General features: G+C 36.9%; 3 protein-coding genes across 3 annotated transcripts; all 3 read right to left on the bottom strand.

Moving 5' to 3' along the window:
* Positions 1 to 978: 978 nt before the first annotated feature.
* On the bottom strand, positions 979 to 4153 carry hoxa9a (homeobox A9a). Its single transcript, XM_079877943.1, has 2 exons — positions 2357 to 4153; positions 979 to 2065 (listed from the first exon to the last, which is right to left on the bottom strand). The coding sequence occupies exons 1-2, from the start codon at positions 2871 to 2873 to the stop codon at positions 1827 to 1829; spliced, it is 756 nt and encodes a 251-aa protein (XP_079734069.1). The 5' UTR covers positions 2874 to 4153; the 3' UTR covers positions 979 to 1826.
* A 6558-nt stretch (positions 4154 to 10711) lies between these two features.
* hoxa11a (homeobox A11a) lies at positions 10712 to 13590 on the bottom strand. Its single transcript, XM_079878062.1, has 2 exons — positions 12832 to 13590; positions 10712 to 12114 (listed from the first exon to the last, which is right to left on the bottom strand). Exons 1-2 carry the CDS (start codon positions 13448 to 13450, stop codon positions 11885 to 11887), a joined length of 849 nt encoding a protein of 282 aa, XP_079734188.1. The 5' UTR covers positions 13451 to 13590; the 3' UTR covers positions 10712 to 11884.
* A 7362-nt stretch (positions 13591 to 20952) lies between these two features.
* On the bottom strand, positions 20953 to 24034 carry hoxa13a (homeobox A13a). The gene is made up of 2 exons (XM_079877941.1): positions 22744 to 24034; positions 20953 to 22552 (listed from the first exon to the last, which is right to left on the bottom strand). Exons 1-2 carry the CDS (start codon positions 23426 to 23428, stop codon positions 22305 to 22307), a joined length of 933 nt encoding a protein of 310 aa, XP_079734067.1. The 5' UTR covers positions 23429 to 24034; the 3' UTR covers positions 20953 to 22304.
* Positions 24035 to 25204: the final 1170 nt, after the last annotated feature.

Here is a 25204-nt window from a genome sequence, read left to right as displayed (position 1 = left end):
CAAATGGGTGTCGGGCCTCTGGAAACGGTCTAATTGTGTCTGGACGGCCATAAAGCCATTGAAAACGGAATGCCAATGTCTGTTGCCGCGTCTGCGATTCATTGCCTTGTCTCCATGAGGAGGCCTTTGAAGTCAAAGTCCATCCGCTAGCCTATATCTGTGCCACTTATGTGCTTCCTCCAGGCTATAGCCTACAGTAGGCCTTACATATTCATATACTTTAAGGTTTGTTTAAACAGACAGAATCTGAACAGAACACCCCGAACTCCGTATCATCAATCACCTCATCATGGAGGTCCAAACGACAGGTCTGTTCTTTTAATTCCACAGATTCATGCACACATGGTGCGTTGTTCACTTAGCCCAGCTGTCGAGTCTCATAATATCTCTGTTGTGTTGCGTTCTCTCGCCTCGCAGCGCTTTGCACACCATAAACGGTTATAGCAGTAATTGTCTTTTATGGCTGCATGCAGCTAACAACCTCATCTTACCAGGCCGGTCTACAAGACTGCTCTCCCCGACTCCAAACTCGCCCGGCATACCCTAGCCTCAGAGAACATTCCTCAAGAGCTGACGGCAGGTCTGTGAAATGGTTTGAGTAAATTACAGGCCAAAATTAGCGTCTGTATAAGACTTGAAGGTTTGAACACTCTTTTACTTCTACTTCTTCTTCTTCTTATTGTTATTTACATATCGTTTTGCGTTTTTTTTTCTCCAAAAACAGCTGCTCCTACAGGCTTTTAAAAAAAATCATCTTTCTCAATGAATCCTTTTAATTAGGACTGTTTACACAGCATCCATTAAAGTAAAACAATAAACCAACAGCAACCAATAAAAATAAAATAATTGTAATAATTATACAAAAAAATAAATCTAATAGGCATAGACCTATATTTCCCTTCCCTTGATGCAAAATACAACTTTACGGAAAAAGTCTGAAAAGGAAAAGCACAAGAAAATCTACCAAAAATTACACAATTAAAACTTTACATGTAGGCTACACGCAATTTATTACATCGTTACATTACAACTTAATAGTTCTTTCAAAAATGTCACGAGGAATACAAAATATAAGGGAGACTTGTTTGGAGATATGAATTGCTTTTATTATTCAATAAATAAAATCACAAATGACATCTGAGAAAATAGGTAAACAGTAAACAAAAATAAAATAAAAATATGACGGTCAACAGACCATGAGGTATTTGTAAAGTTGCCTACAGTGCTTTTATATCTACAGCTCAGTATCTAATTTTACTTGTTCCCTGAAGTTCGCAGACTTCACCCATTATCACATCGTGTGATATGGCGTGAAAATGTTGGTCGATTCAAAACAAATAGGTAGTGAAGTGACTAGTGGTAATGTCATATTAAAAAATAATCTAAGGTCACACGATCTCAAGTGTATTATCTTTACATAAAACTGGGCCAAATATTTCTAGACAAATTATAGGAAAAGTTACAGAACAAAATAAAATGTTAATTGAAGGTCTGAAATACACACCTACAATCGAAGAAATAGCACATATAGCTCCGACATATTTAGGCTATTAATTCCTAATAAATTAGGTCTAAATTAAATACAGATTGTTTAAGGCTGCATCAGCGAACGTCTGAAAAATGGATTTGTGCCGTATTCATTAAAAGTGATCCACATATGCTGAGTGATCCACAAATAGCCTATAACTCAATAAAACAACACGATCCCAGCATGCTTTAAGTCAAATATGGTTTGTTTTAAAAGAATGACACCTAATGTAAAATTCCACGACAATCATTTCATTAAAAGTATGTATCATCTCACATCCTCACATACACGAAGTGCTTCATTCGTCCTTCGTTCCATCTCTTTTAAATTTTTTCATCTTCATCCTGCGGTTTTGGAACCAAATTTTGACCTGTCTCTCCGTGAGGTTCAGTAGACGGGCGACCTCGTACCGCCGGTCGCGCGTGAGGTAAGTGTTAAATAAAAATTCTTTCTCCAGCTCGAGGATCTGGTGCTTAGTATAGGGGCAGCGTTTTTTACGCGTTGAGCTCGCGTGAAGCCAGTTGGACACAGGGTTGTCTGGGGAAAGGTATAGAGGCATATGGGAAGGAGGGTTTCGAAATCATAAGCGAATAGTGTATAGTTTTTACACAATACCCTATCTAAAATCCAGACGATGGCATAGCCTAAATCACAGTTACCCAAGCATAGCCTATGTCTCAGAGCCTCGTAACAGTCACGTCTAAAACAATGTAAAATATTTCGCCGTCAAAAACATTACAGCAGTTAACTACCAGAATCGTGATATAAGAAAGGTGCATAATATAAGTTTAATTTCATTGTACTATCGCACCATCTGGTCAGCCTTACCTGGATGAGCGCCCGGTTTCTCCTCGATATCGCCTCCCTTCTCAGCAGTCCGGCCAGATACTTTCTCTGTGTCGGTAGAACATCCCCCGTTAATGAAGCCTCCGGGAGGGAGTACAGCATGTGAACTGGCCTCAGTGCCGTCCTCATTCGTTCTATTTGTATCGGGTTTGGTATGATAGTGATGATGTACCGTCGGTAGCTCAGTGAAAGGCAGCCCACATGCAGAGTCCAAAAGCCAAGACTGCACGTAATCCCCAGCTACTGGAGGCTGTGTATGCGGCTGATACACTGACGGTACACCGCTGGAGAAATGCGTTGGGATGTGGCCCCAACCTGAGCCACCATAAACGGCTTGCTTTGCCGGGAATGTGCAGGGACCGATCTCTGTATGATCTGTGGGTAAAACGGAGGGCCTGTGCTGAATGAGCCCTGAACCTGAGGAAAAGCGAGTCTCCTCGTTGTCCGGCATTACAAGAGAGTCAATATAGTATCCTGTCAAAGCTCCAGATGTCGACATGGCAGGCACGCACTCTCATGCATACACACACATAAAAACATTCACACACACATACAGTAACACGCTCACAAAATAACAATCTGTGAAAATGGAGAGGCAACTTCCCCCTCGCAAAGCCCCAGTCAAGTAATAAGTTGAGAGCAAACCGCCATTTGATTGGGTGAGGTACACACGTGACCACTGGGATAGCACACACACACAAAAAAAATCAATGGAATTTCTCAAAAATAAAAAAAAAAATAAAAAGAAAAGAAAAGTGAAATGTGTTGCATTGGTTCCAATTAAACTCTTCTATACCTGTATAAACCACAATCGAATAAGCTTTACAAAGAATATACAAAAAAAGCTATAGGCCTACAAAAGGTTTTTTCTTTCTTTCTTCAGACAAAAGCCACGGGTAAGAGACATTGCCAGAAATGTGTGTAATCAAACTGACACTATGCTGTTATTTTTATTAATAGGATTAGTATTAATATTAATAAAAGCTCTTTCATTTTTCATAAGTGTTCCTTACATTTTCTGTACCAAGTCAGTTTGAATGTTATAACCATTTGACTTTATTGTCTATTCGATTGAGTTGATCGTTAATATAATAGTTAATATAATGCGTATAATGTATAGCCATTAACTGTCAAATTGTATTTTTCCACATTCGTCATATTCTTTATGGATTTTATACATTGCTTGAGACATGTAAGGCTTCTGTTTGGCTACAAGGTGCATTGTGTATTTTTTCTTGTTTCAGTTTGTTGCAGTTTGTTGATATTCAATAAATTTGCAAATACAGAAGATTCTGGATAATCAATAAGAAGTTATCTCTTTTAGTCCACCATTACAGTATATTCTCATTCATACTGAATATGTTGGAATAATGTACTATGTGAAGAGTATATTTTAATGCATAAAGGACACACATTTCTTTAGATAGTAATATACCAGCAACAGCTTGTTGCTGAACACCAAGTGAAAATATAAATGAACAGAATTAGCTGACCATGGTAGCTTCCCGTTAATTCAGGTCGTTGTGTCCATAACAATACATCAAACAATGTAACAATATAACTAACAACTGTAACCATTTTATTTTAACAATAGAGTAACTAATCCCTCTAAATTTCGTTGTTCAGTAAAATAGTAAAGGTAACACTTTACAATGAGGTTTCATTTGTTAACATTAGCTAGCTAATACATTAACAATATGAACTAACGAAATATTATTACAGCACTTATTAACCTTTATTAATGTTAATTAATAAAAAGTTCATGTTCATATTAGTTCACAGTGCATTAACTAAAGTTAAGAGATAAAACTTTCGATCTTAAAAATGTAGTAGTAAATGTTGAGATTAACATCATAAATCCTGCCCAATTATTGTTCATTGTTAGTTCATGTTAACCAATAAAACCTTATTGTAAATTGCAATAGTATTATAACGATGCAATATTATTATTATTGAAAATATAATAGGCTATTAGGTAATATTATATTATATTATATTATATTTAAATATTATTATAATAAATGTTGTTGTTGTACGTTTTATTCGGCAAACATTGCCCATAAATAGATTATATTGTATACATTGTATGCTTTAGATATAAATCATGGCAGCCTAAAAAAGAAGAAGAAAAAAAAAAAAAATCACACATTTAGCTAGTATTTAACAGCAAAAGCAAACAATATAACACAAAATGCGTAATACAAGAAAAATGAGTAGCCTAATTACTGTTTTTTCAACCTTTTTTTCTTTTACTTTTTAATCAGGTAGCCTATATTTTCAACAGCCATAAATACAAATAAAGAAAGTCTAATGTGCATCGGCTCAGTATTATGAGCCTCGTACAGTAGGCCTGATGACAATGCAGAAAAGGCTATATCAAAAACAAATTATATATATATATATATATATATATATATATATATATATATATATATATATATATATATATATATATATATAATAATTAAATAATTTTTCATATTGCTTATTGGTCCACCAGTGATTACAGATAGAGTCAGAAGCATTTTACAGCAGGAAACACCACTACTTTTCAAAAAAAGAAGAGAGAGAAAAAGAGACGGAAACAGCATGGCCCTTTGAAGCCGTAAACTGCGATAGGGTGTTTGTTAACACAACCGAGTTCTACCATAGGCGCTATTCATGCTTTTTAGGTCCTTTAGCTGTACTGGAGTGCCACCATAAAGCCAATCTTGTCTTTTGTGTTCAGCCACTTATACGGCGCTAAGGCGGAAGCCAGGAAAGGCAATTTCTTTAGCTCAGTGGAACGCCACCGAGGTCGCTGTTGCTTACAGCAGACGTGGCGTGGCCGATTACGGTGTATTGGACGTAACCGAGGCCTTGTCAAGGCTGTCTACATTGAGTTCGAAAAATTGTCTCTGCCATCAGCCCGGTTCACTAGCAGAGGGATAAAAATAAATAAATAAATAAATAAATAAAACTAATGCCGATTATGTTCAAAAAGAGGTTGCATTTCGTACAATTGAAAAAGCAAGGCTGTAAAATGTATAGCCTACTGATCATTTAAATGCGTTCGGTCTGTTTCGATATCCGCTAAAAAAAGATCGTAGATTAGCCTACTGACGAATGAAACTGGGGCAATTAAGACAGTTTCGTGTTGTAGGGTTTAATTATACAATCCCAACAACATGAAACTACCTAAACCACTCGACAGTCTGGTTCAAATCCTCGGGGGAAAAAAAATAATAATAGTAGGATGCTATGTAAACAAATCTCCGGCATTGTCTTTAATTTAATCTTTACAAACTATCAAACAACATGCATTTTCCGTAACAGCCAAAGCCAGTAATGTCAGAATAGCACCTTACCTGTGTTAACTTGAAAAAATTGCCAAAAATGGACTGTTTTCCAACGCTTGAAATCCGAACGTCTTTATTCCTACCTCTATCCAGTCTCTACTGAGGGTATAGTCACTCAGAAAAGTGACGAGCCTCATAAAGTAGCCAGCAATAAAACGCCACAAAAGCGGACTAAACTCGTATAGACTGTCTATACATGTTGTGGCCGGTCGCTGAAGTAGCCTTGGTTTAAATACATTTCCGCCGGAGCGAACGGAAACAAAATTTATGACTTAAAAAATCTAGAACGTAGCCTATTAAATGTTGAAAATCCTATATGTTCTCTAAGCGAAACTCAACAAATGTCAAGTAAACACAAATCCAAAATAGGCCTATATACACACACACTGCAAAAGCAACATTGTAGCCTATTCAAGCACATTCAGTAGCCCACTATCACTATCCACTTTTTTTTTTTTTTCGTCGAGGGTTTATGTCGTTCTTAATTCATTTTATAATTAGTCGTTCAACGACCTTGGTATTTTAAAGATAGATAGAAGCAGCCTATGCTAGTAGCCAATGATAGGCCTATAGTAATGTGTAGGCTATAAAAAAATAAAGCGCCTGTGCGGGTACGGTTTCAAAATATTTTAACGTATTAGGCCTATATGATTCTTTAAAAATGCATAGCCTGCCATTACAATTAAATTCAAAATAGACACACTAATACATCCATTTCAATATAATCTACAGGCCTACTCTTCAATTGAGAGGCCCTATATTTTTTTCTTTTTCACAATGCTGGGTGCTGTCTAGGCATATTGCAAGAACAAAGATATATCGATTACATTCCATACGTATAGGCTTTGAACCACATGATTATCATCCTCGAAAATCAGATAACAAAATCTCGAACAAAAAGAAGATGCAGAAAACAAGTAACCTAAAAATATGTCGCTAGGCTTCTGGTCATGATGAAAACTCATAACTGTGCTAGAGTTCGCGGGTCTTCTGTCTTTTCGCGGGTAATTTCTCCACTTCATACATGGCGGTTCTAGGGAACTATTTTGACTTGCCTATCGGTCAGGTGCACACTGCAGTCAATTTCTAGGCGGCGCTCCTGAGTCAAACTACATACCCTATATAGAGTGAAGAGTAACCTCTTCTCCAGCTGTAAGGTTTGTTGTTTAATACAAGGACAGCTCTTCTTCCGGGAAGTCTTCCGTTAGCCAGTTTGTTGAACACTCCATGTTTCCTGTATGAGATATAGAATTAGTAAAGTGAGTGTTTCATGGTCAACATAATAAATAAATGCGAGTGTTGTTTTCAAAATTAACACACAAAGTAACAATATTTTAGATCACGATTTTTAGAAGGCTTTACGAACTAATATCAGTAGGCTAATATTCATTAGGCTATAATTGGCCTGGATTGATGGCATGAATACAGTTGATCTTTATTTCTGTATACATTTTTAATAGAATAGTTTTAACCAAAAGTGACATTCTTTTTAAATATATTTTATTTTATTTTATTTTATTTTATTTTTGTTTTATTTTATTTTAGTAATTCATTAGCCTATAGTGACATGATTTAAAACCGTTTCAACACAGTTTAGTAGGCTTAGGTATCTAAACCTTTTTTCTTGAGCCATGCAGATAGCATTTACCTATATGTTTGTTGTTTACGTACCTTTGTCACATTACACCGAAGAATAGGCTATATCAAGTATTAAGTTCTGTAGGCTTGACATATTTCCCAAATGTGCTTTGTTTCTTGTGCATCTTCCTCATCTCCATCTTGTCCCTTGATAATACTAGCCTATAAGCAGCCATGGTAGAGACAGGATTCGACGTCTGATATGATATGGCCTGTCTGATTCCTGCAAGATACCATGATAAAGTTATTGGATGTATAAGTCCGACGCATCCCGTGAACCATAATCCTCACTCACTGTGGCTGGCTGCTTCTTTAGTGCACTTCCGCTACTCGAACAACATGCCCGTTTTCTTTGATGTCCTGAGGACAGAGGTAAAAATCTATTCACGATGCGACACGAGCTTCTCCAGACCCCATCGCCAGTGGTCATGGTTTGGACAGCCCCATTTGTTTAGCTTTGTTGGTTTATAAAATAATCTTCCAAGTCAGATGCTAAACTCCAGCTGCTAATGCTGGTCAACCTGCCAGGTTCAGTCCGCTTATTAATTAAGGAATCCAAATGACGCTCACTCCCCGCTAACTGGACACGCCATTATCGGAAAGTGTTTGGAGATGAGAAAGGATGGGCGTCATTTAGGCTATAGCCTACTTCGTTTGACAAACTGGATGTAAAAAGGTGCCCTCATTCAATTCAGTGCGCACATTTCAACCAGTGGAAGCCTAGAAACACAAAGCCACACCCCTTCCATGCCTTCGTCACCTGTCTGTGGTGTAGCAGCAACTTTTGGACTGCAGAGAAGACCATGTGGGACGGCTAAATTCTCGAAGTAGAGCTAAAAGGTGTGTAGCTATGTGTGGAATTGCGGGTTGCCACAAACTTTTTTTCACCCTCAGTGTTTGAAGAAATACACAACGCTCACACTCTAAAAATGCTCGGTTGTCTCAGATGTTTGGGTCAAATATGGACAAACCCTATTGGGTTTAAAAATACAATGTAAAAAATGTAAACGAACGGTTGGGTTTCTCCACATTTGACCCACACAAGGATTAAAACAACCCAGCATTTTTTAGATTGTTAAGCCGACCAAACAACTATTTTAAGATGCACGCTAATTTTAGAGATTATTTAAAAACATATCGGCCTAGCCAACTCGAAATCGGGAAAGTCAGATTCCCATTAGCGTGGGTGTTAATAACAAATAAATAATAATGTGGATTCTTTAATTAATAGCCTACGTATTTGTAGAATTATGTGTGGGACAGACTTTCTGGTGCACAGATAGGTACAAAGTACCGTCATCAAACTTGGCCATGAATAGACCTATTATTCATTTTCTTTAAAACATCCACATGCTAAAATAAAATAAAACAAACAAAACACTGACAACACAATGTTTCTTGGGTTGCAAAACACACGCAGTCCGATATGACACTGAACTCAAAAAATGATGTTATGGACAAAGCCAGCCGTTGGGTTACATTTTTAAATTACATTTTTAACCCAACGTTTGGGTTTGTCCATATTTGACCCAAAATTGGGTTAAAACAACCCAGCATTTTTTAGAGTGTGACGCTGACAATGGCTTGTTAAAATTCAAGTAAAAAAAAAAAACGTGAAAATGGGATTTATAGTTGTAAGACATTCATAAATTCCACCATAGGACCATTTAACTCTCTTTCGATATTTTAAGTTGATTTTAAAATAAGGGCGATCTAACCTTTAACCTTTATTAAGTAAATGTAACAGTGTAATTTAAGGAACTATCAATATTAAACTAACTAATATTCTTTTGCTTTGCTATCGTGTTGCTATCCTAAGACAATAATCTCTGGAAATTTGTCTTAGGTGTCATTTAGTGGTTAGATTCGTGCAGTCTATGGAAAAAAATAGGTCTAATGACAAAGTAAGGCTTAGCTTGGGGACTACACAAACTTTTAGGTCCTCATCAAAATAACAACAGCTGACCAATTCCTTCTTTAATATTTGTCGATCTACATCTTATCTTTGATATGTATTTTAGTTATAGGCCAAGGTACCAAGTTCAAATGTCAGATAAACTCAGCACTTTTGCACGTTTCTTTATTCCCAAGATCGAGTTCGCTGTAAGAGAAACCCAAGAACAAAAATCTCTAATTTTATTGCTATCAGCGGAAGCATTTATTTTGCACCAGAGACAAATAGTCCACACGCACTGTAACACTACCCATTCGCCTGCTCTCTACTTTTCATGTTGTTACTGAATCCCTCTTGCGGGAAGTCGCGATAATGTATCACAATTACAAACACCATTTATAATGCAATTTGTCAACCGAAGAGAAAAAAAAGAAATGTGCAGACAGCATACTCACTGTTAGCTATATTCTCCAGTTAATGTTCAATGATCGCTGAAAGCTCGAATGAAAATGTAAGCCACTTCATTTCTGAGGCCACAATAAATCCTTGATTACAGCTGGCAATAAATCACCTTAACCATTTTTGTAAAACATTAATCTAATAATTTTGCCTAAAAAATATAAGCGAAAACGCATATCTTTCGTATCCTTAATGGATTTCTTAAACGACGGAGCATAGTTCATTTGCCATAAACTTTTTGATTTAGTGGTAAAAGTTGTGTTATTAGTGTTATGCCCTCATATTTTACACTATCATATTTAATATAATAAGAACAGTAGACGTTTAATGCGTGTTCTGGATCCAGACAGTTAAAGTTGTGGAATGTTTTAGTGACTTGCTGAATTTAAGGGAGATCGGTTGGAACACCTGCAAAGATCTCAAAAGATTTGAGTCTGCAGTCGATGTTCCACGGCCATGACATTGATCTCACGAGTGCCTCCCAATGGAGACCGTTTGAACATGCTCATGATGGGACAGTTATTATTACGAGTAAATATAGACAGAAAAACAAATTTTCCAAAAAAGGAAATAAAGCAGATGAAACAGAACAACGCGCCTAAAAAAAAAGTGTTAAATTAATACAACAGATAGAAAGCACACGAGCACTTCGTAATGCCGCCCCTCAATATCTCTTTGCCTCTGTACCCCTGTCCCCTTGGAATCGTGGCTAATAACCTTGGTTCTCAGACAGTTTATGGCACTACACTGCAATTGCCCAAATGCTCCAGACACAGACAGCTTTTATGGTCGTGTTGCTGAAGCAACAAAGAGGATGTCCCCGTAATTAGGCGGATATACCTCAGCGCCTCAAAGGATGCGCCAGCCAGGCCAAGTCGCTTTGCAGCAAGCAACCATAAAGCTCAGTCTTTCTCTCCCCCTCTTATACTTTCTACTTTCTTCCTCCCTCCCTCTGACTTAGTTTATTGCTCGTAGGATGCCATATGAACGCTACGAGTACGACCATAAACATTCAGATGATAACTGCAAATACTGTAACCACAGTGCAATTGAAAAATTGTCAGGTAACAATTGCTTTATCTCATGGTCCGAGAGAGTTATTGAGAAAAAAGGAGAAAACAACAACAACAACAACAACAACAACAATAAACAACAACAATAGACATTGTTCTTCATGAATGCACATAATGCGCATGTTTATGCTCATGCAATATTTTGTCTATACAATTATAAGAAAACGGTGTACTACAAATATACTTTGTAACTCTTTGGTTATTTAATTTAGGAAATATATGTTAAACATAATGTTCTGGTGATGATGTTCTGGATTACAATCGGCCAAACCTTATTTTAACCCCGTGACAATATACATCACGGTGTAGAAGAACATGGGCAAATAAGTTTCTTGTGAGAACAGTTATGTAAAGAGTCCACTTCTTAAAGATGACCTTATTCGAGTCCGGAAATGTTGTTTATGACTGGGATGAGATTGAGCGAGTTTGCATTTTCCGTGCAGTCAACGAGCTTATTGGGCGTTTGCACCAAGTTAAAACTTTGAATATAGGCCTAATGAGTACATAGTTGCTTGTAAGGAGTTTAAATTTACAATCCCGAGACGGCATGTAGAAGAAAGTGTTATTGATTAAAGTGTTCACTAACAACGATAGTGGAAATTCCATTTGCTAGCAAATCAAATAAATAATTCGAAAATTGGGTGCAGTCTGCTTCTAGCACTTTTTCTTCTATTTGGTCTCACAAAAGTCATTGGGCCAACTTGTACAACATTCCTCCACAGAAATTAACACGCCATACGAATGGCCTGTCAAAAGTCTTTCCTTGTTTAGACCCATATATTTCAGCCATTTGCATGTCCATCATAAATGCAAGGGGAGAAGTAGCCTAGGCCTACTTTTTTAGTGTGTATCACGAGCTTATAATTAAATAATTTCTGTTCGCCACAAAATTGTATACGTTTATTTATTACGAGCATAAAACTTAAAAAAAACTTACATAAATTATGTGAATTTAAATCCAGTCATAGGACTATATGCTCTCTGTAATTGTATACAAGTGAATGGTGCCTTGTCACGAACTTGAAGTTAACCGCTGAGAGTCTATAACGTCTCGTATGTGATCTCATTATTGCAGCTGTTGTATATTATCTGTTGATATTTCCTTGTTCTAGAGCAGTGGGTTGGTGTAGTACTGTAACCGGTCCCGATTTAGTTTCTTTTCCTTCATGCGCCGGTTCTGGAACCATATTTTTACTTGGCGATCGGTGAGGTTAAGCATCCGTGAGAGCTGAAGTCGTTTCTCTTTGTTGATGTACACGCTGAAGAAGAATTCCCTCTCGAGCTCCCGAATTTGAAATTTAGTGTAGGGACATCTCTTCTTGCGTACCCTGGGTCCACCTGAGACAATGAAAAAAACAAAAACAAAACGTCATTGCTCTTAGTCTAGATTATAAAAGATAAGAAAAGCCTATAGGCTATAAAATATTGATTATTGAAGTTATTAATGTCAAATATATAAATTTAGGCTAAACGAATATATTATTTATTATTACATAGGCTATATTATTATATAACATTATATTACTCATATAGCCTATTATTATTATGAATAGGCTAATAATATTAGTAATGGTTGTCAGCGTTAATTACTAAATACGAAAACAATAAGTCGAACTGTTTTATTTTAGCCTACAAGCTACATATTTTTTTTATCTAAAGCGTTGTAAAATATATATATATATATATATATATATATATATATATATATATATATATATATATATATATATAGCATATTATTTTTTGAACCAGTGGAAAAAACAATTACCAGAGACATACGAGAAGCTTGCTACTCTAAATGTTGTAAGCATTCCTGTGAAATCACTGCGGCCACTTAAATGCATTTTAAAGTTCAAGTTAAAAGTTTCAAGTCTTTTCATGGCCAATTTCAATTCCAAGCACGTGATTCTCACACTTTATAAGTAGCCTAGGTTTTGTTGGGAAAATCTCAGGCCCTCTATAAACCTTATACGCTTATAAAACAGCATATAAAAATTTAACAGGAGCGGCAAGATTGCAAACTTTCTCGCATGACCTCGCTGAGCTCATACTTACTGCTCGCACCGCTAGTCTTTTCCTCATTGTTTCCGGAAGAAGATTCTGGACTACTGGTCTCCTGTCGCTCCTTTCCTTCGGAGTCCTGCTCCGGCGCGGGCGCTGGCGTTGACTGTTTGCTGGAGTGCGTTTTATCCCTCGCTGCAAAGTCGCTGTTCGCTACACTGTCCGAGCCACCGTAAGCGTTGTCGAAAAACTGGTCAAATGCTTGAGGAAGCACCCCGTTTCTTCCAACACTGCCGTAGAAATTGTGCGCGGAGGTCGAGTTCGATGAGTGATAATACGCAGATGCATTATTTTTGGGGAACATTTCACCAACTGTAGTTGCCGCTGGTAAACACTCCCTGTGTACAATGTCCTCCGACGGATAACACTGAGCCAGTGGACCCCGGTGAGGCCATTTACCGGACGCGTCAATAGCATAGTCACGGAATGTAACCTCCCTGACATGTTGTACCTGAGGCAGGTTAGAGGAGTAAGAGTAGGTGACGGGACGAGAAGACTGACTTTGAGATAGAAAAGAGGGCAACGTGGAGAAATCAGCACCCGGAACGTAATACGTGCAGCTGGGCAGATACATGTTGGAGCCAACGGAAACCCTCTCGTCAAAATCCATCATTGTACCCGCGCAGCGTCTAGCTTGGGCTAGCGAGACCTATACGCAACGCCCACAACATGCTCTCATGTGCGCGTGCCTCTTACCCGCGTAGTAGGGGTATCGAGAGGCAGAAATGTTGAGACGTAAGATGACGTGGAAATTCATCTCTGTCCAGTCCAACTGAGGCCAGGATCACGTGATTTGGAAAAGAAATTGATAGATCCTCGCTCACTGTTTGTATCGACGAGAAAGCTATCCATGAATTACGAATGTATTTGTAATGTCTTTGCGAAAACTAGTTCGTGAAGATTAAAAAAAATCTCTGTTGAGGCGGCGGAACACAAATAATCAGGGTTGTGTTCAATTGTGTTTGAATATATTTTAAACTGGAAAATAGACGTTATGATGTATTAGGCTACTGTTTTCTAAATGAAATTCTAAAAAAACAATTAGGCTATAAAGTATTCCCAGAATAGCCTGCTGTATTATAAGCTTATAAGTTTATAATTTTAATAATTATAAAAAGCAAACAAGTCTTTTTATATAAAGGCTGTTGAGAAAAGTGTATGGTTTCTGTAATCCAGAAATCATATATAGGCCTAAAACAAAACATTTAGAAATATATTCACTATACCTTACAGTCTTTCAATCATATTTCGTATTTTTTATTCATTAAGTTCTTTGACACATATAGGCCTATAGCCGCATGACATTTAACAGTTAATGATTATGCATATAAATCTGAACACATGATTATTCGTAATAATTAGGCCTAGATCGTTAGGCTACTTCTCTGTTCAGTTTTTGCAATAGCCTACTCATTCCAATACCAATTAATGTATAAAGGACTGACGAATACCTTCAGATGCGTACCACCGCGGCCTCTTTGTGCGTTAACACGATAGGCTTAAAGTTTTGACATAGGCCTAGCTACTAAATAAGTGATACATAATTTAAACTTCAATTCAAGAATTCCACAGTATACCGGGACCTTATTTTATATAGGCATCACAAAATTCTGCCAACTATCTCAAATTTCAGAACCTTGTTATTGTTTTTTAAATATCATGTGTGTGACATTTTGTTTTGGCAGCTCTTTTTTTTTTTACTTTTGAAAGACCCGAGAATAAACAAGTTTAACCGTAGATTTTAAACCTGGATTAGGCCGGTATAAAGGCCTCGCTTTTCCACAACGCATTACCCTTAATCCCCATACGTGCCTCTGAGGAACGCAGAGGGAGGTGAGAAACATGAGCCTCGTTTAGTGCAACGTTTATAATATTTGCACGGTGTGATTGTCGGGCTTTTTAAAATATTCTGATTATACGATTCTATTACCACCAGTAATAGGTTCTTCACGACAAATAGTAGAATGACACAAACACAAAATCGGTGGCCCCGAGACCAGATGCTCCGCCTCTTCGTCAACTCATGACAAATTCCGCGCCGTGTGCTTTAAAGCTTCCAGCATTTGGCCTAGTGCTACGGAAACCTGCGATGGGCAAGCAGATAATTTGATGCAATTTGTACGATCTATATAGTGCGACCCCCTGTACATCTTTCTTTTTTTTTTCTCTCTCTCTTTTTTTTTACACAACAGAACTATGCTGCTCAGCCGAGATGAATGGGTAGCACTGACGCATATCTCAGCTAAAGACAACAATTTCTCTGTACTCCAAAAAAGTAAGTAACGACTCTAAAGCGAAGCGCTACAGTTTAAGAGCAAGGTAAGATTAGTTTAGACAAAATAATAGCCTATTTATAATAACAGGAACATGGATTGAAATAATAAGAATATAGCCTATGAATAATAGGCCTACGATATAGCCTAATGCCACACGGACATTAATATCCAACTACAGGCTTACTTTTTTCTATAAGAGATTGTATCAACTTGCTATAAAGTTATGACATAATGTCATTCTGTTGCTCTTTTGGCTTTCTCTTCCCCAGTGTATCTATGTCTAGTCTGATGTCGCGGCCCGCACCCCCTCCCTCAGGGTCGACTTCAAGTTCGGGGAGGGGGACGGGTTACCGCCCACCGCGCAAGTCTGAAAAAGAGAATGAACAACAAACGCCACGCAAGCCACTCTATGTCCCGGATGGAGTTTCACAAATGTCGCTTTCACATAAGGGAACGACAGAAAGCAATAGTATAACGTGACAAGTAGGGGAAAACGGGCACTTGAGGGGGAAGAAAAGAGAGAGAACGAAACCACCCAATAAAATTGTATAGGCTACAGTCTCTCTCACACTAATGCCACAAAGTAATTCATAACAATAATTGAATAGGCCTAACCTATATCACACGCAGCAACACGCCGTTTTTAGTAACCGTAAAAAAAATTATAATCAATGTGAAGCTAAATAATATAATATAATCAAAAGAAGAAAAAAAATCATGCTTTTGCAGCCAAACTGGATTTGGAACTGGATGGAGTGGCCGATCCCCATGAATATCACTTTTAGTACGACAAAACTTTGTCAGTTGTATTCTAGAAATCCCCATTAACCTCAGCGAAACATTGCAAGAGCAAGTCTATCACAAATGCAGAAACAGCAGAACAGTTAATGAGCCCTTTGCCTTTTTTTTTTTTTTTTTTTTTTTTGCTTGGCCATTAGGGCCGAGAATTAATGGTCTGCAAAGCTTCAAATTAGATTACAAGTTACTTATTTGTAAAATGTTCCTATATATTAAAATGCATGCAGCATATTATGATAATTTCTATTACATTACCAATTTTTAAAAACAACAGTGTAATGTAGCCTACACAATAATTAACAACAATGATAATAAAATAAATAATTTTACTGTCGTCAAACAATTGCAAATAACGCTAAATAATGTCATTTAGCGTCTCTTTATTTTGTACATTCCACTGAGCATCAAACGAAGAAAAAAAACGAATACCAAGATGGAATTAATTCAAAAATTTTCGATTCTATTTGGAACTAAGCTACAAAGACTTTTGAAATTGACATGCAACATCCGCTACCCAAACATCCTAAAATTACAACGGTAATTTCACTAGTAACTCCTGTGTTATCTACAAAGCGTATCATGTAGATATATTATGCGTATAATGTCAGGCTATGTGACCGCTTAAAACCTATATCTTTGTATTTTTTTTGACACTTTTAAAAATATATTGTCAAAGAAAATTGTTTGAAAGTGCACGACAATTCAGGGGTTGACTGAGGATGCAATAAATTCATGACTTAAACACATGCATGTAAATGTTCTAGTCATGAATAACTATTTGTTTAAAATGGTTAAAGCAAAAAACATTATATATATATATATATATAGCCTACATATAGGCTACACATACATATGGGATTTTTAAAATTGTAAACGACTTTTTCAAGTTTAAGAGTTTATATCTTATGTTACATAATGTATTGATATTCAGCGATGTTGTTTTTGACTAGAACAAGATCAAATAAATAACGTTTTACCATATGAAGAGCATTTTAAGTTTTTTTCTGTGTTTAGAATATAGTGTTGGGATAATTTCTGTTTGAATTTGGAGGTTATTATTTCTATGGGCGTTTCTTCAACTAGGGGCACTTTTAGGCTTGTGAAGTTGAATAAAAAAAACTTGTTCAAAAGTCACGTAACACAGTCTCATAAGTTTAAATAATTTGTCTAGTTTTAAGGTCTGTAAGAGGACAAACTTAGATTACAAGAGAAATTGTTAATATTTTACATTTTTTCCGACCTGCAATGAACAAATGTCATTTCCACCACATCTCTACAGCTGTTATTTAAAAACAGAATAACTTATGCCACTCAAGAATTGTCTAAGATAATTTTTGTAACTAGTTTTATCAGTTTTTCCACAATGTACAATAATTATACATTTGTCAATGAGATAAATTGACTGCCCTAAGGACCAAATGGTGAACTGTACACCTGTCACCTCTGAAATTTAATATTGGTTTGGGCAAGAGCTTATTAGAAAATAAATGACTTGAATTTTTATATTAAGTAGAGCATGATCTTGTAAATTGTGGATACATTTTTAATGTGTGATGAGAACTTTTTAAATGTTTTTAAAAAATGTGTGTGGTGATGGAAATGACGGTGGTGGTGGAAATGACAATGAATTAACGTGAATGTAGAGAAACAGTAATATTTAGAGAAATATTTATTTGAAAAACTCTTAAACTCATCACACTCAGTAAACTCAATTCACAAAGTCAATCTACTCTTGCAATCCATATCAATTGTACTTTGTAATCATAAATGTCATTTCCACCACATGCTGTCATTTCCACCACAGAGGGCAGTGTGGTGGAAATGACATTTCTGTAGTTTTTTGTGAAAAAATGGAAGATAGCTTCACTGATCAGCTTTGAATTAATACTCAGCATTTCATGCATGCAAAATACTCTTATTTAACTTAATTTTTTTTTACTTTTTAAAAACACCCTTGAAGGTACAGCATGTTTCCACCACATGCTGTCATTTCCACCACAGAGGGCAGTGTGGTGGAAATGACTGTGGTGGAAATTACATTTCTGTAGTTTTTTGTGAAAAAATGGAAGATAGCTTCACTGATTAGCTTTGAATTAATACTTAGCATTTCATGTATGTAAAATACTCTTATTTAACTTAAAATTTTTAACTTTTTAAAAACACCCTTGAAGGTACAGCATGTTTGGAAATGACGTAGAATAAATATATTAACTGATCAAGCAATATTTACCTTGATTTTTCTTATTTTGTTCTTGATGAAAATTTAAAATTGCCTCCATGTCCAACATGTGCTCTGATGTCTCTGAACATTTCCATAGAAACCACCTAAACAATCTTTCACACAAACTTTTTAAAGGGACATTACAGTGTTGTGGTGGAAATGACACCAATACGTAGCTATATTTTGTATAAAAAGTAATATTGATGGTGGTCTCACATTAAATACTATAATGTATTTTAATTATTTTACTAGTGCTTAATTTAGGTATATTAATAGTTACTAGATAAGTCATACTTTTAAACTGTATTTTCATTGTTGAAGTTAAAAAGTCTGGGTGTGCGACAAGGATAAAACAGTGATTTTGACACCTATAAGGAGGTTGAAAAGTATGAAAAAAATCATAATAGAAAGGTAGTAAAAAGTTTTTAAGGAGGTTTTATTGTTAGTTTGAAAAAGAAAGAGGATTTTGTCCAAAATTGTATGTATTTTTAAAAATATGACCAAAGTACATAAAAGTGCCCATATTCTAAGAATCACCCTTATATCTCTACCATCTCCTTCACCATTAGAAGTGTTTTAAATACGTTATAGCAATATTATTTGATCGAGTCGTGTTTTAAAAAGGAGCGCGATAAATGCGCATGCATCTAAATATATCTCTGTCTGACAAAGACTTTGCGTCATGAAATTCTACATCAAACACATTGTCAAGAGAGTACTAATTAACATTATAAAATATAAAATAGACATATAGGCCTATTTTTAATAAAACGGTTAAACCAGACGTAGCCTACGCTTGAGATATTGTATGTGGCCTTGGCTTTCATTGTCTAGACGACCACCCTGAGCTTTCACCCCTTCTAATGGCTCACAGAATGAAACCTGAGAAATACCCGCGCCATTTTACCAGTCATTCACAAATCTCTAATGTTTCTCACAACACATTCCGACATTCTCTCCTGAAACATTCGGGTGTTTGAGCCAAAGTCTTGGTTATCGCCGAATTATAGCTAAACAACATAGGCTATGCAATAGCCTACTAGTTTCAATTAATAGCCTACTTTGGTCAGTTGTCTATATTTAAATTATCTTCATTTATAACTATCAAAGTTTTTAGTTTCTTTGTTTTCTATCAATACGGACATGTAAAAGGGTTTTATATATATAAAAAAAATCACATTAAATTGATTAAAACAAAATGGTTTTTTTTTATGACAGGTCCGTTTTAGGACAGTAGCCTACTACGATACAATCGAATTCGGACTGATCGTTCACTAACGGACAACTATAGCCTACAAAATCCAGAGAGAGAGAGAGAGAGAGAGAGAGAGAGAGAGAGAGAGAGAGAGAGAGAGAGAGAGAGAGAGAGAGAGAGAGAGAGAGAGAGAGAGAAGGAAATCCAGAGATAAAATCCCCCCCCCCCCCCCCCCCCAAAAAAAAAAAAAAAAAAAGATTTGAAGGTGCGGTTCAATTTTTGTTCTGTAGATGGCGCCAGAAACCAGATTTACTAGTGAGCAAAGGACCCGCGAATGGTTCAAATGCATTCACTCTTTCGAGACATTACGTCAACACAACACAACAGACCTTACACACACAGACAGGATGACGCAGAAACCTGAAACGTGACTTTGGAAGGCATAAGCATCTTTTCATCTCCAGCATCAAGTCAGTTGGCCTACCTAATTATGAAAATCTAGCTAATATGGATGTGTATAGCCTACAATAAAGAACCGAAACTGTGAAGCGTATTGCCCTAATTATTTGTTTGCATGGCATAATAATAACAATAATAAACTATTTTGGAATTTCATATGAGGTCCGTCGGGACCATACCATGAAGGTTGGCCTATCGGCTGCACACAGATTGCTGCAAAATAAGGAAATTCTGTTTGTCTAAAGTTAGGCTACACCAGGGTGTTATAATTTCTTTTTTTCTTTTTTTTTGAAACTTTGAAATTTACTTATGTAGGCTAAATGTGCCAATCGCGTGTTAAATTAAGGTTTAAATATTTTGATAATTATTCAATATTTTGGCCTAAAGTCTGTTTAGACTAAGTTGTGTCTGTGATAACGATTCAGCAGTCAGCCGAATTCAAAGTTTTCTTGATTAAAATCTTGATAAATTTTGACCATCTTGATAAAAATGACTTCCTGTTAAATTTTGTTGATCATACTTTATTTTAAACGTAAAAAACACAACAAAGGATGGCTAAAATACATACGTTTAAAAAAGCATTTTACATGCACATGTGTTTGTGTGCGTCCTTTTTTTGCGTAAAAAGATAATTAATTCCCCATGAAACCTGATCTAAAAATTACTCATGACATGATTATAAATAAAGTACTACTACAAAAACTATGCTGTACTCCAAAACTAAAATGAAAAGCCAGAGCATAACAACAGAATTTGAGAGGATTCAGCTGCAGTCGTTCTATAAAACAAAATGTAGGCTATTCCAAATAAGCTTTCTAAAATAAATCTATTTGTGAAAATTCTTTAAAGATGTAGCTATAATTAAAGAAATTTAAACTTAACATCACGTTAAATTAAATTACATTTTATGCCTTGTAGCTATGTCATAAGAAATCAAGCCTGATGAGCAAATTTACAGTTTTATCTTCACGTTGTCTTAAACTAGGTTCGATGCACATTAAAACGCCAGAGGCTTGATAAACACGATATTCTTAGAATTTGTCCTCTTTGTCCGGCATGTGTAATTGGCACAAATTGACATTTATCTACAAGTCTTAATTTCTGTCTCAATTAATCAAATAGTCTGCAACTTAAATGTTTCATGTATATAAAATACATGCAATCGTACATGAAATTTTATTGACCGAGAAGCAACGTGAACAGATTCAAGCGATCTCAAAATAAGATGGTAACACTTTATTATAATTTTATGATACATTTGTTAAAAACAATATTCTCCCCGAGATCGCTCTATTGTATAGGCTTATATTTTAATTATTATGAGTCCATAGCCTATTTGTTTTCTTGTTTTTATTTTAGGCCTAGGCTATATTATTAACGAATTTGCATACGCTCTGTGGAAATTAACCTCAAAGACAGGCAAAAGTAAACTGAGTGAGTAGATAATACATTAACAGATCATTATGTGGGATTCAATTTGTACAAATGTTTCCTTTTAGGCTTATTCATTTTAATAATTAAAATGACTAAGGCCGGCTGCTTCACTTACAAATGTACATCAGAAGATGGCGCAATTGCTCTATCATTCGGCTGAGGTACGCACCCACCTAGTTTTACATAACTCAAGAGCAAATTCGAATGCATCACTTCTTGTTACAGCCTACGGACAGGGGAAAAAATCATAGTATATTCACGCTGAAGACATAGGCTACGTCTTTTACAGTCCATAAAGTTTTGGATACCATCCAACAGGTCAATTACTTGCTTGCATCAACTGCTGCATTTACAAAGATTCTTAGCGTGTTAAATGCAATTCATGTTCAAGTTTTGTATTTTTGCCATTTTAATGGTTCATTTTTGTCATGTGGTTTGATGTTGCAATACAAGGGTATAAATTAATACGTCGCCATACATATTTTTCTTAAGAATGGTTTATTAGGACGGATTTTGCGCAACACTATACAACGACAAAACACACATAAGGTAGGCTACTCTTTAACACACACAGTAAGTTTATAGTGTATATTATTTTGGCACAAATATGACCACAGATTGTACATGGACCTGATAAACTACAGGCTCCATGCCTCATATTCTCCAGCATGATACGAAATTTCATGAACTTGAGATTTCAAGCAAAGTATAATATCAATTATAATCGACAATAGGGGTGGTGGAAAAAAGTCGTACCACACTGTAAAGAGTTACAGTATCACAATTTAAATATCCAATGTATTTCTCTTCATTAGATATTTTGGTGAGCAGTAAATAATCTCAACAAACAGACTTATCTTTTGGCCCTCTTTGTCCTGAGTTGGGAATATGGCCATACACCGTTTGCAACGCAGAAATGACGCACCGCGTCACTATCATCCCTGTCCGATCCAAAGTGATCACTTCAAAGCAGTAGTCCAAGGACAAACATGTATTCGTCAAAACGTCTATAATTTCATAGCTTTGAGTGTGTGTGGGCCATCACTGTTTAAAATTGTTCGCTTACATTTACACAGAGCAAAAGCTAACTGCTGCTTTTTAATTTGTTGACGACTTTTTTCTCCTTTACCCTTCGGTTCTGGAACCAGATAGTGACCTGTCGTTCAGACAGGTTGGTCTGAGCGGATATCCGCCTGCGTTTGTCCTTGGTGATAAACTTGTTGGCGGCATACTCCCGTTCCAGCTCCTTTAGCTGCAGCTTGGTGTATGGAACACGTTTTTTCCTCCCGCGGCGGAAGGAGCTGACGTCTGTCCCTCCATGAGACACTGCCTCTGAAAAGAAAATTGCAATAAGAGTATTGAAATGTGTTTAAGGGTGAATGCACAGTACTGTGTGCTTTGTTATAGATGCAATATGAACACATCGTTTTGATACGCTGGAAAAAAACGTAATAATGTATAAAACTTTTTCTTCCCTTTTTTTTTTTTTTTTTTTTTCTGCGCTATTCTGACAATAGCCTTACCTGGTATAGAAGACTTCCACACGTTTCCAGTCTGTGGCTGCTCTTTGGTGCAGTAGACCTGCCCGTTCCAGCCACTGGCTGTGATAGCCCACGGTTGGTAACTCTCCATTGGTAATAAGGACTCGTGCCGGGGCTCTGCAGGCCCGCTCACTGCCTGGACGACAGGCACATCTAGATAGCTCGGAACCGGCTGATACGGACTCGAGGCGTAGCTCGAGTAGAAGGCAAACTCCTTGGCGCGCGAAGTGGTATAATCTTCGCCTGTAGAAGCGGACGTGTCCATGTATTTTTCCCCGTAAGGTGAGGAAGAGACGGGGGATTGGGTGCATGGCTTCACACCTCCACCGCCCCCGTGGTGGTGGGACATTCGGCAAGGATAGTATCCACCGCCACCGAAATATCCGTATGTAATTGAAGCGCTGGCTGAACCCTGGACAGCTGAACATGGGCTGCATTGCTTACCAGGCTCACCCGCTCCAGCGGCAGCCACTTCGCTTGAGGTATAGGCAGCGCTGGGCGCAAGAGAGGCAGGGTGAGCCATCAAATTCCTGCACGGGCTCGGCGAGAAGTTACCTCCCGTGAACCCTTCCATATTCTTGCCGGTGTCGTCCAAGCAGCCACCGTTATCATAGAGAAACATGACCGGGTCAATCCAGCGCGTGCGGAGAAGCAGTGACGTTGTCATAGCCCGTCGGACATTGAGACGTGTGGCTCTTTTTTGAGAAGCCCTGAGACTGAAAAAGAGGAGACAGTCGATTCCGCGAGAGTCAAGCGGCTCTGACGCACCCTGCGCACGTCCAGGATCACGACTCGATTGGCTCAAAACTGGTCATGTGATATGTAAACTAGGACGATAATCACCTCAAGTGCTAACAATTAAACCGAGGAAAAATGCAGTGATGTGAGATTACTATCTGTCAAAGGATTTTACCCGTTTAAATATGTTGAAGAAGTTGAATGGATAGATAAACGGAAAATGGTGAATCCAGATGTGGTCCTTCATGCGATGTCATCTCTGTATCCACTTTCATGGAACTACAACAAAAAGGTTCATTAGGTACTGTTTTGTTATTTAAAATAGTCACGAGCGCTGGAGTAAACATTTAACGAATATTGTGTAATTGTAGGCTATAAGCGCACAAGATTCCAGTCAATTTTTTGCAAACATCCATTTGTGCACGACCGCCATTTGTGAGCGGCTGGCACTGTTCAGCCCTTGGTGGCCCTGCAATCAATTTGAAGATTAAGATTTCAACAGAACTTTTTAAAGATTTTTTTAAAAACTGCTCACTGTTAACTGCTCAATAGAGAGGTTTAAAAAGTAGAGCTACATTATTTTCCCAAAAATGTTTAGGCTACTCTCTAAATCTTCGAATAATTTGTACATCCTCAAACAACAGGCTATAGCCTACTCGTTCATCAAATTGTAAGCATTGCACGACTTATGATGCAATACAACTGTGTGCTACAGCAAGCCAGGTGTGCCCTTTAACGGTTAACAACGAAATCTACAGGTTATTTTTTACAATACTTAGAAAATTGGTTGCAAGTGATGGCTGTTAAAGAAAAAGGTCCAATTTTTGAACGTGGCATGAAGTCCTGCTGCGACGGCTTCCGTTTTGTTTACAAGATGCGGAGACAGAGAACACCCCCTGTATTCGTCTGTGCGTTTTACGTGCGGAGCTGACGCGTCTGCAGGCCAAGGTCAAGTTGAAAGTTGTCGTCTGACCGCGACACTGTGCCTGTTGGCCTATTCAGACTTTGATGGCTAGTCTCAAAGCTTACAAAGGAGAAGAGTCGAATGGTGAGAAATCTTTGGTGAATGAGATACGTCACAGAAGCCTTTTACTTTTACTGGCCAGTCTGGCCTGCCACTTTGTATCACAAATGTTAGCGAATCTGTGGAGAATGAATATAACTTAGTCTACAATTTAATACGATTTCGTTTCGATTTTGTTTTTGGAAGAAAACGACGTATAGGTAAGAAGGTTGAAAAGCGTCAAACTAAATATTGGGCGGGCGCATATAGAATGTTTTCTGAATGCTTGAATGCAGGAACAAATTAGTATTTGGTTCTGGTGTTGCATGAAAATGATTCTTCAGAAATTGTAGTTAATTTAGTTACAGTTAATTTGCAGTCCAGAGCGCGCGAAATTTCTATAATGTAATTCTACATAAATTATGCTGATTCATAAAACAACACATCATGTTTTTTTTAAGTGCAATTACTTCCTGATGTGTAAACTAAGCTACTTTTTGTTTTCTTAGTAGCTCGAAAACTACACAATCGCATTATCCGAGACATTTTCTATGTCCTTTTTTCGCAGACAAAATAAGAATATGCGTAAGTATAAGTAGGCCTCATTATTATGGTGAGCGCATATATAGCCTTTATAAACATATTTTATTATTATATTACATATTTATAATTACATATTTTATATGTTATTTCTTTATTTTC

The sequence above is a fragment of the Squalius cephalus genome (assembly GCF_949319135.1).
Source record: "Squalius cephalus genome assembly, chromosome: 8".
NCBI lineage: Eukaryota > Metazoa > Chordata > Actinopteri > Cypriniformes > Leuciscidae > Squalius > Squalius cephalus.
This window is presented reverse-complemented; position numbering and strand designations above follow the sequence as displayed.

Bases quoted from the DNA above. Each gene is read 5' to 3' on its own strand.
- hoxa9a (XM_079877943.1), bottom strand. From the start codon at position 2,873: ATGTCGACATCTGGAGCTTTGACAGGATACTATATTGACTCTCTTGTA. The intron at 2,066-2,356 runs GTAAGGCTGACC...ACCTTTCCCCAG, and splicing joins GAAACCGGGCGCTCATCCAG to ACAACCCTGTGTCCAACTGG.
- hoxa11a (XM_079878062.1), bottom strand. From the start codon at position 13,450: ATGATGGATTTTGACGAGAGGGTTTCCGTTGGCTCCAACATGTATCTG. The intron at 12,115-12,831 runs GTAAGTATGAGC...TCATTGTCTCAG, and splicing joins AAAGACTAGCGGTGCGAGCA to GTGGACCCAGGGTACGCAAG.
- hoxa13a (XM_079877941.1), bottom strand. From the start codon at position 23,428: ATGACAACGTCACTGCTTCTCCGCACGCGCTGGATTGACCCGGTCATG. The intron at 22,553-22,743 runs GTAAGGCTATTG...TTTTCTTTTCAG, and splicing joins GTGGAAGTCTTCTATACCAG to AGGCAGTGTCTCATGGAGGG.